General features: G+C 47.3%; 1 protein-coding gene across 2 annotated transcripts; it reads right to left on the reverse strand.

Annotated features, from left to right (window-relative positions):
- Positions 1 to 567: 567 nt before the first annotated feature.
- On the reverse strand, positions 568 to 9559 carry mat2ab (methionine adenosyltransferase II, alpha b). 2 transcript variants are annotated; one of them, XM_035379448.1, is made up of 10 exons: positions 9259 to 9559; positions 8695 to 8741; positions 7485 to 7562; positions 6904 to 7026; positions 6616 to 6728; positions 5892 to 6035; positions 5452 to 5670; positions 5041 to 5223; positions 4168 to 4301; positions 568 to 3081 (listed from the first exon to the last, which is right to left on the reverse strand). In XM_035379448.1, exons 4-10 carry the CDS (start codon positions 7004 to 7006, stop codon positions 2979 to 2981), a joined length of 999 nt encoding a protein of 332 aa, XP_035235339.1. In that variant the 5' UTR covers positions 7007 to 7026; positions 7485 to 7562; positions 8695 to 8741; positions 9259 to 9559; the 3' UTR covers positions 568 to 2978. The 2 variants fall into 2 exon arrangements, with proteins under 2 accessions (XP_035235339.1, XP_035235338.1); XM_035379447.1 differs by lacking the exon at positions 8695 to 8741.
- Between the last annotated feature and the right edge of the window lie 5150 nt (positions 9560 to 14709).

Genomic DNA, 14709 nt, shown 5'->3' on the forward strand with positions numbered 1-14709 from the left:
CATGACCCGTTTTGTACAAATATCTGCATTACACATACGAATCAAGCCCTGATATGTGAAACAGTGTATAGATATATATTTTTAAAACTAACCCATATAAGACTCAATTGAAAGGGGCGATAACTTGTCGGTAGCAACGAGCAACAAAGAACCAGACACCACAGACGTCAAGAGCATTTTCCGTGAGCTAGGGCGGGGCAAACACTTGCTTGCCAGGAATCCTGTGTGCTTTGAAAGACGTAAACATTAAATTCACGTGCCCTGTGAACCAATGTAAATTAATCGAATGCTTTCCCAGGTTCAACCACGGTGTCCAGACCACCTTGAAACAGGGTCACTGCCAGAAAATCGTACGCAGCTGCAGTCTATGTACTTACAAATGTGCAACTAGGGAGGTGAAGTAGTCCACTTAATTCCCCCCATAGGGCACTGCCATTGTATAACTGGATGCAATGCAAATGCTATGTAAAAAGTTGTGCAAGTCGCTCTGGATCCAAGATCGTCTGTTAAATTCCTGTAAGGTAATGGGCGTACTTGAACTTCACCAGCCAGACAAGACACACCAAGTATGATTCAGCATTTTTATTCATATCTTTGACATGAGGATGCGTGTTCAATTCTGGAAGTTTTAAGACCGCAGGAGACATATGCAAGTTACCTGTTCTTCATGACTGGAAGAATGGTAAGGGGAGGGAGGAGGAGGAGCAAAAAGAACAGCAATTTGGGAAGGGAAGGAGGGGTGATTAGGCAAAGGAAGGGGGGGGGGGGGGGTGTAGGAGGAGTTTGCAAAGGCACTTTTTACAGTAACCAGAAGACTGACTGACCAACCTCTGAATTGTACAAAGGAAAAAAAAAAAAAAAAATCCCAAATCGAAAAAAGCGTACGCCACAAAACAAGGGAGCGTTGTAAACAAGGCCGGCTTCTCTGTACAACACCAGCCAAACTTTGCTCCGCTTGATTGCAGGCAAGCGACAAGAAAAAGAAAGAAAAAAAAAAAAAAAAAGACGGGCGACTGATGTGCTCGGTCAATACAATCTCACCCAATCCGTAACCGCTCAAGAACACCATCAACGGCAGCGCTGAGGCTGGAACCCAAAGCTTTTCTGTAGGACACTTTGGACCACAGGCCAACACTGGCATTCCGGCCGTAACTTAAATAAGCTCGTTTTTTTAAATTTTAATTTATTTTTTTAATTTTTAAAAAAAGCTGCCTTCTGAAGCTCCAGCTTCTCTGTATCCACACGGAGCTTCAGAGCACAATAAATAGGAATACTTTAAAGATTTGATTCCACTCGTCTTCAAGTATCAAAAGAGAGTTTTATTTTGTGTCTAAGACAGCCCACCTTTAGGGTAACGATAGAGGCAGGCTTCTCTGTACTCACACCTGCCATCACACCGTAAAGAGGGAGAGTGCCTTTGTCTTAAACCTTTTAAAACCTTAAGGGGGGGGGGGGAGGGATGGAAAAGAAAGACAAACATAAAAAACAGGAAACAAACTACCTTTAAAACAGGTTTTGTAGCAAGTGGAATTTCCATTTCTTACCGGAGGAACACAGCATAACTGTAAAAGTGTAATAATAAAAAATAAAAAAATCAAGTATTACCGACAGCCCTACAGACCATATAGGGGTTGGGAAGAGGAGATAGCAGCTTCTGACTTTTCTGTAGTACGTCAGAAAACAGCAATGGTCTGCACAGGGAGGAAAGATACTTTTTCTTTTTGTTTTCTTTTAAAATTTTAAGTTAAGCAACCTTTCGTTTTGGCAAGCGCGTCAGCCTGTAATGCATAGCGGCTTTTTCAAAAAAACAACAACTTTTATCCTTGTGCCATCGACAATACATCCTCCAGCAACAGATAGAGGGAATATTGTGGTGGGGGAGGGGGTGTAGGAGTGGGTGGAGGAATTGCAAAAAAAGGGGGGGGGGGCAGCTTAGTACAAGAATCAGCTACCCAGGAATTCAATATGGAGCCCTGTAGTTTCTAGGTCGTCACCACTAAGGAGGTGTTGCATTAGTCTCAACTCAGGTTAAATTTAACAACTGGGTCAGTCGCAGACTGTATACTGAATGCGCTACAGTAATGCACCAAGTAGCACTTTACAGCGATGCCAACTACCACAAACCACTAGGCCCTCAAGCCCTCAATCACTGAGTTCTATCTTAGCGCAGGTCAACAGGGTTGCAACCCTGGTCCTGGAGTCACAAGTTCCACAGGGTTTCTGTTTTTCCAGCTCAAAAATCAAATCAGCACCAAATTCTGACCCAAGTAACCAGGTGAAGTCAAGTCAACCAATCAACTGCTCCAGCTCATTAGCAAAGTACAGAGTTAACGAAAATCAGCAGAGCTGGTTTTAATAATGATGAAATAAGGAGCCTGTGGCTCCCCAGGACCAGGACACCCCTAGTAGAAGTGAGGGGGGGGGGGGGGGGGGGGGGGGGGGGGCTTGGTCGTGGATGTTCACAGCAACACGTTGAGAAATAAAAGAAATTAAAAAGGGGGGGGGATCTACTTTGAGGTGATTGCAGGGGGTGGTGGCAGGGGAGCATCAACAAGAAGCAAACAGATAGTACACTTAAACATAAGGGGGGGGGTCACACGCCCTTGTACCATGACAAATAGCTTGTAAAGTTGGCTCGGTGTCTAAAAACTAGCAAAGACCCCAAATCGGATGCACATTCCCAGGCGGAAACTCCTTAATGGTCCCAGACACGGGCCAAGCAAATGGACACAGACACACCACAGACTGCTCTGGAGGAGGGAGGGAGTGGCAGAGGGGAAGCCAGGAGGGGGGGGGGGAATAGTAAAGACAGGGGGGTTTTCCAAAAAGAGAGGGGAGGGGCTATCACTTAGCAACTAGGAAGCAGGATCTTTTTTTTTTTTTGTTTTTTGTTTTTTGGAGACCTTTTCCCCCCTAAGACCGTGCAGGCTTCTCTGTAGTATACACCAACAGGCCTGGGGAAAAAAAGCTTGACACGTTTAGTATTTGAGCTTTTTGGGCACCTCCCATGGGAAGGAGTCACGGCCAAAATGGCCGTAGGCCGCGGTCCTCTGATAAATGGGCTTCTTCAGGTCCAAATCCCTGGAATACACAATTTACTCATTTAGCGGCCGTCGCACGCGGCTAAACCACAAACACGCACGCGGCTAAACCACGCACAAACACACGGCTAAACCACGCACGCACACACGCACGCACAAACACGCACACGGCTAAACCACGCACAGACACACGCACGCACACACAAACTACCATCCCTAGACTGGCAAAACACCCAGGTTAACCACCACTTATTCGAAGAAAAAAATAAATAAAATTTTTTTAAAGTAAATTGTAAAGCTTTTACGAAATTACAATAGGCTGAGAGATGGGAACAGAGGAACCTCCGAAAAAAAAGGACTTACCGACACCTTTCCAGAACCCCGGAAAAACAAGGAGGGGAAAAACTCCAGTGAGATGGAAAGTATTCCGCTCTAAAGCTACTAGAACAGCCTAGCCCGTCACACCCAACACCAGCTACAGTCTGGGGCCCGACACCTAGTCCTCTGAGCACCAGCCTCTGCTGGATCCACCAGATCAGCTCCCCCGCCCATCTGAGACGGGCTCCTCAGTCCCTCTTCCCGCTTATCGATTTCATTACTTCACATTTAAATGTCAAATCGTCATTTTCTGCATGCATGTTCCTATGCATGTAAATTATTTTACAGTACACCTTTCCATTTTTGGAAAATGTCTGAAAAGGGTCGAGCTCCCTGGAAAAAACAGGCTATAAATGATGCATTTTGCATTATAATTATTATTACTGCAGCACAGTTCAGCCTCATCTGCACAGAGGCCAAGAAGCATGTGAGGGTGTCAGCAGTAACTGATGCATACAAAACAAAGAGGGGGGAGGGGGTGTAACGCAACGAGCTTGCGTAGGGAAGCTAAGTGCTTTAGCGCTTCTGCCAGGGCCTTACTCTCAATGTGCAGTGGGATCACAGGAGAGGCCTGGGGCCCTGTGCCTGGACACAGGAACCCAAGAGGCCAGCGAGAGGAGGGCAAAGAGGAGCAGCGGAGTTAAAAAAAATAAATAAATAAAATCCGTTTTCCTTTCAGTGTGGAACGAAAGGAAGCAGTACCCGGAAACCGCTGTCTCCCCCCCTGGCTTAGGGGCATTTCCTTTACCTGACGATGACCCCGGGTCGAAGGTCAAAGTTCTTCTTCACGATCTCCAGCAGCTCCCTCTCGCTCTTCTGGGACGTCCCATAGTGGAATATGGAGATGGACAGGGGGTGGGACACTCCGATGGCGTACGCCACCTGATACAGCAGATTTCAGAAAAGGTAAAGAGAGACGATTGTATAAAAAAAAAATTATAATAATAAACAGGAAGGGGCTACGTCCTGCTCACAGGACTGCAGATATGCAAACACACGGCCATACTAGAGGCCGAACAGAGGCAGACGTGTTCCTAAAGCTGCTGCTTTCAAGTGATGTCGGGCAGTAGCTTACTCAGAGTCGGGAACACATCACAACTCGGCCAACCAACTCGCTCACATTAGTCAGATAAACTGAAAGAAAGATGGAAGCGTGTGTGTGTGTGTGCGCGCGCGCGTGTAGCTGCCGTTATGGTCAAGCAATCTTCAGCTATTTCAGGGGGATAAGAATGCAAATGCCACAAGGAACTGAATGCTTAAGTACAATTTGTGGCCCTGGGTTAACTGCTGGGTTAACTGCTATAACAGTTAAACTCCTTTTTGTTTAGCTATACCGGCAAGTGCATTTACGTCACAACTTGGCCAATTCGTGCCGCATCTAGAATCCCAAATCCACCCCCTCGCCAGACTAGAACCATCCAACATAAGGATGTTACGTGGACCTCCCAGGTAGGGAAACTCGCGTAGACCGCAAGTCCGACATCACTTGGAACCATAGCAACTAGCAGATGGGGGCTCGTGCCGGAAGTGCAACCAGAGAGCTGGCCAGCAGGACCAGGACCGACCCACCCACCCACCCACAGCGCCAGGTAACCCCAGCCCCGGGGCCCCGCCCCCTCACCTGCACCAGCACCCGCTTGCAAAGCTCGGCCTTCACCAGCGACTTGGCCACCCAGCGGGCGGCGTACGCGGCCGACCGGTCCACCTTGGTGTAGTCCTTCCCGGAGAAGGCCCCGCCCCCGTGCGCCCCCCAGCCCCCGTACGTGTCCACGATGATCTTGCGCCCGGTCAAGCCGGCATCGCCCTGGAAACGAGGAGGGGGGGGGGGGGGGGGGTGGAGTCACAAAGAGACATAAATAAATAAATAATGCATCACCTCCTGGACGGGGACCAGCAAGCACAGCACAGCTGCGTTTGGAAGGGAACACTACACCAGACACCGAATGTCACCCCATCCCGGAACGCCAGACAGGATATCCGGCCACGAAGCGCGTGCGGCAGCGTGGGGGGGGGGGGGGGGGGGGGGGCTCACCTGGGGACCCCCGATGACGAAGCGCCCGCTGGGCTGCAGGTGGTAGATGGTGTCGTCGTCCAGGTAGACGCCGGGCACCACGGCCTTGACGACCTTCTCCTTGAGCGCGTCGCGCATCTCGTCCAGGCACACGTCCTCGTCGTGCTGCACCGACACCACGATGGTGTGCACGCGCACGGGCAGCATGGCGCCGCGGTCCTGCCGGTACTGCACCGTCACCTGGGGGGGGGCAGGGGGACACGTGAGCGCGTCGCAACGCCATCGGAGGGGAAGGAGGGCATCGGGTCTGAAACCGGACCCACACACACACAGGCGTTTTCTTTGGGTTTTTATTCAGTGCTGGGGCAGATTTACAGGCCGTATCTGTGTGTGTGTGTGTGTGTGTGTGTGTGTGTGTGTGTGTGTGTGTGTGTAATTAGCGCGGGGCAGCGCGGGGTTACCTGGGTCTTTGAGTCAGGCCGCAGCCAGGGCAGGGCGCCGTTGCGACGCAGTTCGGCCATCTTGGCGTTGAGCTTGTGGGCGAGGACGATGGTGAGCGGCATGCACTCCTCCGTCTCGTTGGTCGCGTAGCCGAACATGAGGCCCTGGAGGGAAGAGCGGCAAAACGTTTTACTCAGAACGGGAAAAACCGCGTGACCCCACCGCTCCCGATCCATCCCAGCAGTCTCCTGTTCTCGCACACGCAGACACACACGCACAACTTCACGCAGGAACACCGAGAGCCACACACACATATCCATTCCTTTTCACTTCATTCACTATTTATCCCTTTACTCATTTAATGCATGTCATTGGTCACATTGTTTTTATTGACTCTCACCCCCCAATCTAAACTGCATTATATTGCTGTAATAACCTGTTTATTATTGCTGTGATAACTTACACACAATAAGCGTTAAGGATTGATTAACTGAGATTTCACAAGCTGCTCCAGAAAACAAGATGAGCCCTGCAGACCTGCTGACGCTCTGGTTGTTCCAAATCAATCAAAAAGCAGCATTTTTATTTCCTACCCATAAAAGAATGACAGTACTGTAGCAAGACTTTAGTTTTACATGCACACATGATCACAGTGGGATGCCACTTCACCCAGCTTTGTCAGTCAGAAGATGGGTCTTGCGCATGCGCATGCACACGCATGCGCGCACACACACAGACACACACCTGGTCACCGGCCCCCACGTCCTCCTCGCTGCGGTCCAGGTGCACTCCCTGGGCGATGTCTGGAGACTGCTGCTCAAGAGCCACCAGCACGTTGCAGGTCTTGTAGTCAAAGCCTGAGAACATTCGTACACACACAATTAGTGTCCCGGTAACACAGACTGCCAATCAACTAGGATTAACTAGAGCACGACAGCATGTGAAAAAAATAATGCAACCATTTAAAACAAATTTGAGCAATTTGAGTTTTGTTTTTTTTAACTGACTGTTTGAGAAAGTCGGCTCGCTCACCTTTAGAGGAGTCGTCGTAGCCGATGTGCTTTATGGTCTCGCGTACCACCTTCTGGTAGTCCACAGAAGCGTGTGATGTCACCTCCCCTGCCAACAGGATCATCCCCGTCTTGGCCACGGTCTCTGCAGGACACCGCCACAGGAGGGAAACTTAATACTGCTGCCTTTATAAGCCCTGTAAAACTGAACAGCCTACTTAGGGCAAAGGACACTACACAGGCTACTTAAGGCAAAGGACACTACACAGCTCTGTGGAAAAGAACACTACACAGCTCTATGGCAAGGGACACTACACAGCTCTATGGCAAAGGACACTACATAGCCTACTTACGGCAAAGGACACTACACAGCGCTATGGCAAGGGACACTACACAGCCAAGAACACTACACAGCTCTAAGGTAAAGGAAACTATGGGGCCCATTACTGCAATTCAATGCCCCATCAATAATGCAAATTTTAATTCGGACAAGGCTTGACTGGAATTCAGACAGGCACAATGACATACCCAAGTTAGACCCATGTTAACACCAGGAATTTTTTGCAAGAGAGCAGGAATTGCAGATCACAAGAAAGTCCTTACCACATGCTACTTTGGCATCGGGGTCCTGCTTGAGATGGGCATCCAGTACAGCGTCGCTGATTTGGTCGCAAATCTTATCTGTTGAATGGGAGAGCGGCACTTAACACCCAATTTGGTCAAGACAGCAATCGCTTCGCAATCATAGAAAAGCTCAGATGAATTGTTAACCCGAGTTAAAACTGTATTTACTACCCTTTTGCGCAAAAAAAACTAGGCAGTTCTAATTTTAGCGTTCCTCGTTCCTTTTTATCCAATAGAATCCACGCGTCCTATTGAAGGGGTACCTTCCGTAGGTACCATAAAAGGTTGCGTGGTGCTGAACGTGTGAAGCCGTACCGAAGGCCAATCACAGGGCCAGGCCAGAACAACTGCAGCGCTACCACGTGGTGGCCGCAGTGGGTTCAGAACCAATAGCCATACACTAGCGGAACATAAACGAAATGCTACGGGAACAATGCGTAGCTTTCTACATTTCCAGAAACGCGACAGCTTTACAAGGCAGCTGAACGTAAACTGGCGCCCGATCCAAGGGATACAGTCTGTAGCACATTAGTATAATTGCCACAAATACCCCACATCCGGCTCCTCTCGGGATTAGGTTAAGCCTGAAAAAGGGTGCGACTTCGCCGCAGCGTGCCTGCACATGGGACGCCAAACATTAACTACCGAATAAATCGCCAATAGTTTGTTCCAATTTGGAAACGCAACATAACGACGGCCAGACATACGCTTAGCAACACTGCCGGCGTGACAAGCAAATTTGATGTACAGTATCAACAAAAATGGCAGTTGTGGGAGGGGTTTTCACTGCTCGCTTTCACGGGCAACAGTGGATCAAGCGGGAGGTCCGCCATGACTGCTTGCTATTGTCACTCCACGGCTATCAAGCTACTTACTACCGTTTTAAGCCATACGGTTGATCCGAAAGCAAGGTTAACTAAACGAGCCACTGCGTAGCCTACAAACTAAGGCTTAATACGCTTCACATTTCAGCATTAAATTCGGCTAGTCATCCAATAGTGAAAATTACGTTCTTCCTGAAACAATGGGAAGCGTTCATAAGCGGCACATGGATATGACATCCCCGTAGGGTATAATCACGCAACCAAGTTAAAACAAATATTGAAGCGTAATTAAGAAGTTGATATTATTAATGTCGTGCCCGCGCGGCGTGGCCCGCTTGTCTAGCCTGAGATGCACGCGCACTGACCGAATCTTCAGGGAAGATGCTCGTGCTGGTCATCTGCGCATACGCGCCTAAGAAAAAAACGGAATTTCCAAATAAAAGCGACAAATAAAATGTCAACATCATGAAACACAAGCATATTGGTTATATCTATATTATATATACACATCTTTAAACCCTTTCCACTTGCCAAACAAGGTTTGGTTTAAAAAGTTCCATGAAGCATGTGCTATCATGCGAAGGCTAATGTGGCCTAGTTAGCTACCTGGCTAATGTTAGCGGCATGATGTCTCGCGTGGTTCCACCGGAGTATCAAGTGAGCCACCTACCCAACGTGCAAAAGCCCACTACGTAACGGCACTAACTAGCTCACTTTCAAAAAATAGCTGTCTACATGTGAAATCTAACAAGGGATCATCAGTAAGAATACCCTTAAACGTGACCTTCGTTCGTATCTACGTTAACCCGACCGCATAATGCAGCAAACGCTGGTTATCTAACCGACCAGGCATGTAAGTAGCCTAGCTAGTCACCAGACAGCTTGCTAGCCATTAACGTTCGTTACATCTTCTTATTGGGTGAGCTTACCTGGATGTCCTTCTCCAACAGACTCGGACGTGAACAGAAAGCAGTCTTCCTCGATGAGCGAGTTATGAAACCCGTTGATTTGTCCGTTCATTTTTTCACCTATTTTTTTGTTTTCACAATGTAATCGAGGTTTAGAAGTCTTTACCTGCTTTTCGGCAGTACGAAGCTAACAAGTTATGCTTGCCTCGAAGAAAACGTGGATTACGTTGTCACGCTGACTACTTTAATGCCTCTGCGAAATACACCGGCAATATTGCAGCAGCACCAGTATTTATGTAACTTCGCGAGACATCTGACGTAACTCGGCGCGCCCCCGATTCCGGCAGCGGGTGGTACCACGTTACAATGAAGTGGAGGATTGGCTAAATATTAAAGTGTTATTTTGCGTTCCGCTCCACCTTCATGGAATAATTTTTTGTCCAGAATTCATTACAAAACATCCTCATGAACCTCAATTCAAGCAACGTTCAGTGTTTCCCTCCTACATTATAAACTAGAATCTTCTCCAGACGCAAATTCTGTCCATCTGTAGGTGAACGATTCCGGCGCAAATTCAGTTACTTGATTGGTCAGTTAGATTTGGTATCTGACTAGCAAGTAACGACTAGGATGTACTTACTGTGGTCTGCATAAACATAGCGCTTTCTGTTTACACAGATGTGCTTATTTTAGACAATGTGTCTGTTACAGCAACACACAGCATGTAGGAATTATGATGAATGACGTGCACAACACTATATGTGCACTAAAACGAGTGTTTAACAGAGATCTCGACTGAAATACCCCAATTGATCTTCACTTCCCGTATCCTGGCTACTGGAGCAATGGATTATTTAACATGTCTTGCAAGAAAGGGAGTTGCCGACAAATACCTGTAAATAAATACATGCGACAAAACATTTCTTCATCATTCATAAATGCACATCCGCTGCAGCACAAGTCACGCACCGTTCAACACGATGTTGCAGCGTTATAAATTTAACGTTAAACGGTGACATTGTCATTTGCTAAAGCGCCGGTCGCGGTGTCCTACACCGCTATGCATTCGGAGAAAAATCCATGATTTTTCGTCCACAGCTATCAATCTCAAACACCGCAATAACACCAGAAAGACTAGAGCCGTGTCTGGCCTTAATTATGTATATCAGTATTCATTATGTGAAATAGTCTAGAGCATGATATCGATAAATTAGCTAAATCGCGTTAATCATCCAGAAAAAGGACACGTTGATAAATTTGTCTAACATGCATGGTACTGAATTTAAGCCAAAGCGCATTTATTTTAGAGTTGTTCTTACATAGCCTAGCACTGTAAACAGATGTTCACAATTTTGGTTTGTTCAATGGAGCGAAGTTGAGTCCACAGGAACTGAATGAAATATTTACTGGGAATGGCCATGTACCGTGACGTTGCTTTGCTTGTCACCTGGGTGTATGTGTTTGCGTTTCCAAACATGATCCGACAACAGCAGGTGTTCTGAAGAGCACGCAACGCAGTCTGCCCGAGTAGCCTATAATCTGGCTCACAATTCCACTATAAATTGCTTTAGTTGTATTACGCATATATACAGAACAATAATAAAGCTTTAAATCAGGACTAAAGGAGGGGAAAACAAGGGTTTCTCCAATTTTTTTTTTTTTACAATTCTTTTACATAAATAGTACCTTTAATACATTGGCGCAGTATAGAATTTGGTACAGGGTCAGCAACCAGTAAAGCCAATTGGATGTTTCTCTCTGTCATCAATTGCATCATACTTACTTACTAACACTAACCAGTACAGTATGCTGTGGTTTCTTTTATTATTGTTATTTTTTCACTTGTACAACAAGTACATAAAGCTGATCAAAGGAAGCATCATTGAAAACCAATGTTGAATATTTTTAAGAATAGAGAATAGCCCGCCAATCAGGTTATGGGGCTTCTACAGGTAAGGCTGTATCACTTATTGAGAATGTCAAGGTCGGCAGCACATTATTTTGTGCGGTTTTGTGTGGCAGTAAGTAAATAAAAAAGCCAAGTACACCTAAGCGTCTTGTATGTAAACTGCAAACACTGTGGATGATCTACTCGTTCCATATGTTGCTCTTTCAGTCAAGCTGGAGGAGAAGGAGACGCAGTTAGCCTATTGACTCCCCTGCAATATTTCTGATGTGAGGGCAAAGCAGCTCCAGACCGGAAAGGCCTGGACGTGCTCATAATGCGCAGTCTGTATGTTTGCGCATGTCCTTTAAACCTGTTATCCGAGTTGATTAACCAACCCGTCCAAATGGCTTAATATGTCCAATTAACTGTTGTACGACACGTGCATATTTCAGTAGATGGAGATTTTTTTTCCTGTACACGTTTAAACACAAACAAGGGGTTAAGCTGCGAGCCAGCCAGTCTCTTTTTTTCTTTAAAAGCCACCGGCCCGCGGAACTAGGCCGTTCTCATGGAAACCAGATGGTGTCTTGCTTAAATTGCAGTTGGCTTCAAAACAGGCCGCGTGTGCAGCACACAGATGAACTTATCTTCGTCGCCATCGTTACCATTACCTTCTGAAAAAGGTACCTGATGTTCAAAGGCTGCATTTTTATTGAGTTACCAAAATGGATGGTCCGAAGCAAATTGATCTAGCCTCCAGGTAAAGGGAAAAGACTAGCTTTTTGTCTAAACTGAAATTCAGTTATATGAGAGATAAAATATAAACGGTCCAGGTTATTGTTTAATTGTTCTGTTATTAGCATTGCTCAGAGATATTTCCGTAATAGAGATGATTCATGATGCAATATAAATGCGTTGTTGCATATCGGAAAACCCCTGCGTCATCTTTGATCCCTCACTCAGCTTCATAACTGTGAATTCATTTTTCCATCTCTGTGACATTGCATGACTGTCCATCATCCCATCTTCAAAGACACTGAAACCCCTGGTCCATGGATTCATACCCCTCCCCCCCCCCCCCCATCCCAATTATAACAATGCCCTTTTCTGCAAAACACCCCAAAAAAAACCTTAATATGTCCAGAACTCGGTACTCGCACACACCAAGAAATCAGCTCACTTCACCTTATCAGAGGATGACCAAGTAACCGAATAACCCTCTGCTTCAAAGCACAAAAAAACCAATGTGTCTCAGGCCAGCTACTCAAACAAGGGGCCCGCGATCAATAAAGAACTGAATCGCCACCCGCTCCTCGCCCGTTACAGAGGGAGGCCCGGGCTGCAGATAAGACTCCTTATCAACGCGCCGCACAAAACAAAAATCACCAGTGTGGAGTGACCAAGCAAGTTTTCTGCTCTCTGACCTTCCAACGCACAATGGGGCCGATGTGTTCAACCTTGACTTGGGGGGGACAGGACAGGATGATCCTGACGCCGCTATCGCTCTCAGCGAATAATAACAAATAATGGCAGAAAAAAAAGAAGAACTACAGTGTTAATACAGCGCTGAAATGTAACAACGCACCAGCATCGAGTCCGTGTTTAACTGAAAGAATACAATATAAACACGAGGAAGGTGTGTGCTGATAAGAAGACTACAATAGAAACAGCAGATTTGTCAACTGAGAGCAAATAGTCCAGAAACGTCCGTTGATTAATACTGTATGAAGAACTTTGTTTTAGAACTATGTGATTAACTGGTGATGGGAAGTAGGTCACTTTAATTGTCCTTCTGAGAAGCTGCAGAAGAGAATTGTGGGAAAAGGACAGGAGAGAGACATTATGGGAAGTGTAGGACAGGAGAGAGGCATTGTGGGAAGTGTAGGAAATGTAAGGTGTGTTCAGCAGAAGCAACAATCAAAAACCACACAAGCTAAATAACTGTGCATATAATAACTATCATAAAATGATGCAAAGATGTAATTCTTCTATTGCCATTATTATTATTAGTGGTAGTAGTAATTGTGGTAGTAGTAACCCTAAAAGAGATGATTCATGATGCAATATAAATGCGTTGTTGCATATCGGAAAACCCCTGCGTCATCTTTGATCCCTCACTCAGCTTCATAACCCACATCAACCCACTGTGAAAACGATGCAAAGATGTAATTCTTCTATTGCCATTATTATTATTAGTGGTAGTAGTAATTGTGGTAGTAGTAGTATTGTTATTCTTGATTACTATCTTTAATTCTTAGGTTAATGTATAACTATGAGAACGGTTTGGTTGGCAACATGAAACCCTTTGAAGGGTTGCCTTTGGCCACGTGGCCTAGCCACCATTAATCCACATTATGAAAAACCTGTCAGAGATGAGGGAGAACAGGGAGAGAGAGGCAAGACACAACTGCATAGAGCCGCGATGCAGTTCAACAAGACAGAGAGCAGCACGACAGGGTGGTAACGCTGTATGCTGCAACACACCAGCAGGATTACCGGGGTTATCTGGATACCTGCGCTGAGTAAAACCCGGACCATCTCCCAAATCTGGAACACGGACTGAAGTTAAGAAGCACCGTTCCGGGTTTTACTCTGCGCACTCGCCCAGCTGACCCTGTGAACCTGCTTCTCAAAAACAGGGCTGGCCGGGGGGGTCAGCGAGTGCGCCCCTGTGTGTGTCTGGTGTTTGACCTAGATAGCGCCTCACATACGGACCCCCCCGTGCCCCCCCCCCGCCACCTGCTCGGCTGTTCCACGGAGAATCGACCGCAGCCGGCAGCATCACCCTGAGGTTTCTGTCGGTATGCTCCTTTCCTATGTGGAGCTGCAACCTGACAGTAAATTAAGCTTCGAGTTCTTTGGATCTGCGCGGGGGGGGGGGGGGGGGGGGGGGGTGACTGGGGAAAGAGACACCAGGAAAGAGATATCAAGTGTGGAGGAGAGGAGAGAAACACAGCAGGCACATGAGCTACAGACTACCATGAAATATGTTGCCCCCCCCCACCCCCACCCCGCCCCGCCTTGCTCCATTTCACATTCTTCGGCTGGGCCAGGCAGTCAAACCTGTGATTACAAGGTGGGGTGGGGGGAGGAGTGGGGGTTAAGGGGGGGGGGGGGACTGGGGGCTTTTGCCACAACGTCACCACCAAATCAAAATCAAATCAAAGGATGATTTTGATATCAACATGAGTGAGCATTTTTTTTTTTTACAGACAGGAGAAGTCATGTAGAATCAGTGCAGGGAAGACAATGTGTGTGTCTGAAGTGGCAGACAAAACCTTATCTCAAAGGTGTGGGTGTGGGGGGGTGGGGGGTGGGTAAGGGTGGTTTGACACGCTCATGGCCTGGAGATAGGAGCTGTCTCGGAACCTTGTTGGCCCGTGACCAGATACTCTGATAACACTTTCCGGAAGGCTGCGGAGAAAAGCGGGCCGTGGCTGGCAGGGCTGGGTTCTGTGGTGGCCTTCTGGGCCTTCCTCAGACCGCTCCTGGACCCGCTCAGAGGCCCGGGACACAGCTGGTACCGCCCTGCCCGCGACGAGCTGGGCTGCTCTCACCTCCCGGCGTGAGATCCGCCGAGGGAG

Source organism: Anguilla anguilla, chromosome 10 (assembly GCF_013347855.1).
Source record: "Anguilla anguilla isolate fAngAng1 chromosome 10, fAngAng1.pri, whole genome shotgun sequence".
In the NCBI taxonomy this organism is placed as follows: Eukaryota; Metazoa; Chordata; class Actinopteri; order Anguilliformes; family Anguillidae; genus Anguilla; species Anguilla anguilla.

Coding starts and splice junctions, on each gene's coding strand:
- mat2ab (XM_035379447.1), bottom strand. CDS start 9,349: ATGAACGGACAAATCAACGGGTTTCATAACTCGCTCATCGAGGAAGAC. Junction 6,036..6,615: donor ACGTGGGGGCCGGTGACCAG/GTGTGTGTCTGT, acceptor TCTTCCCTCCAG/GGCCTCATGTTCGGCTACGC. Junction 5,671..5,891: donor GGCCTGACTCAAAGACCCAG/GTAACCCCGCGC, acceptor GCCCCCCCCCAG/GTGACGGTGCAGTACCGGCA.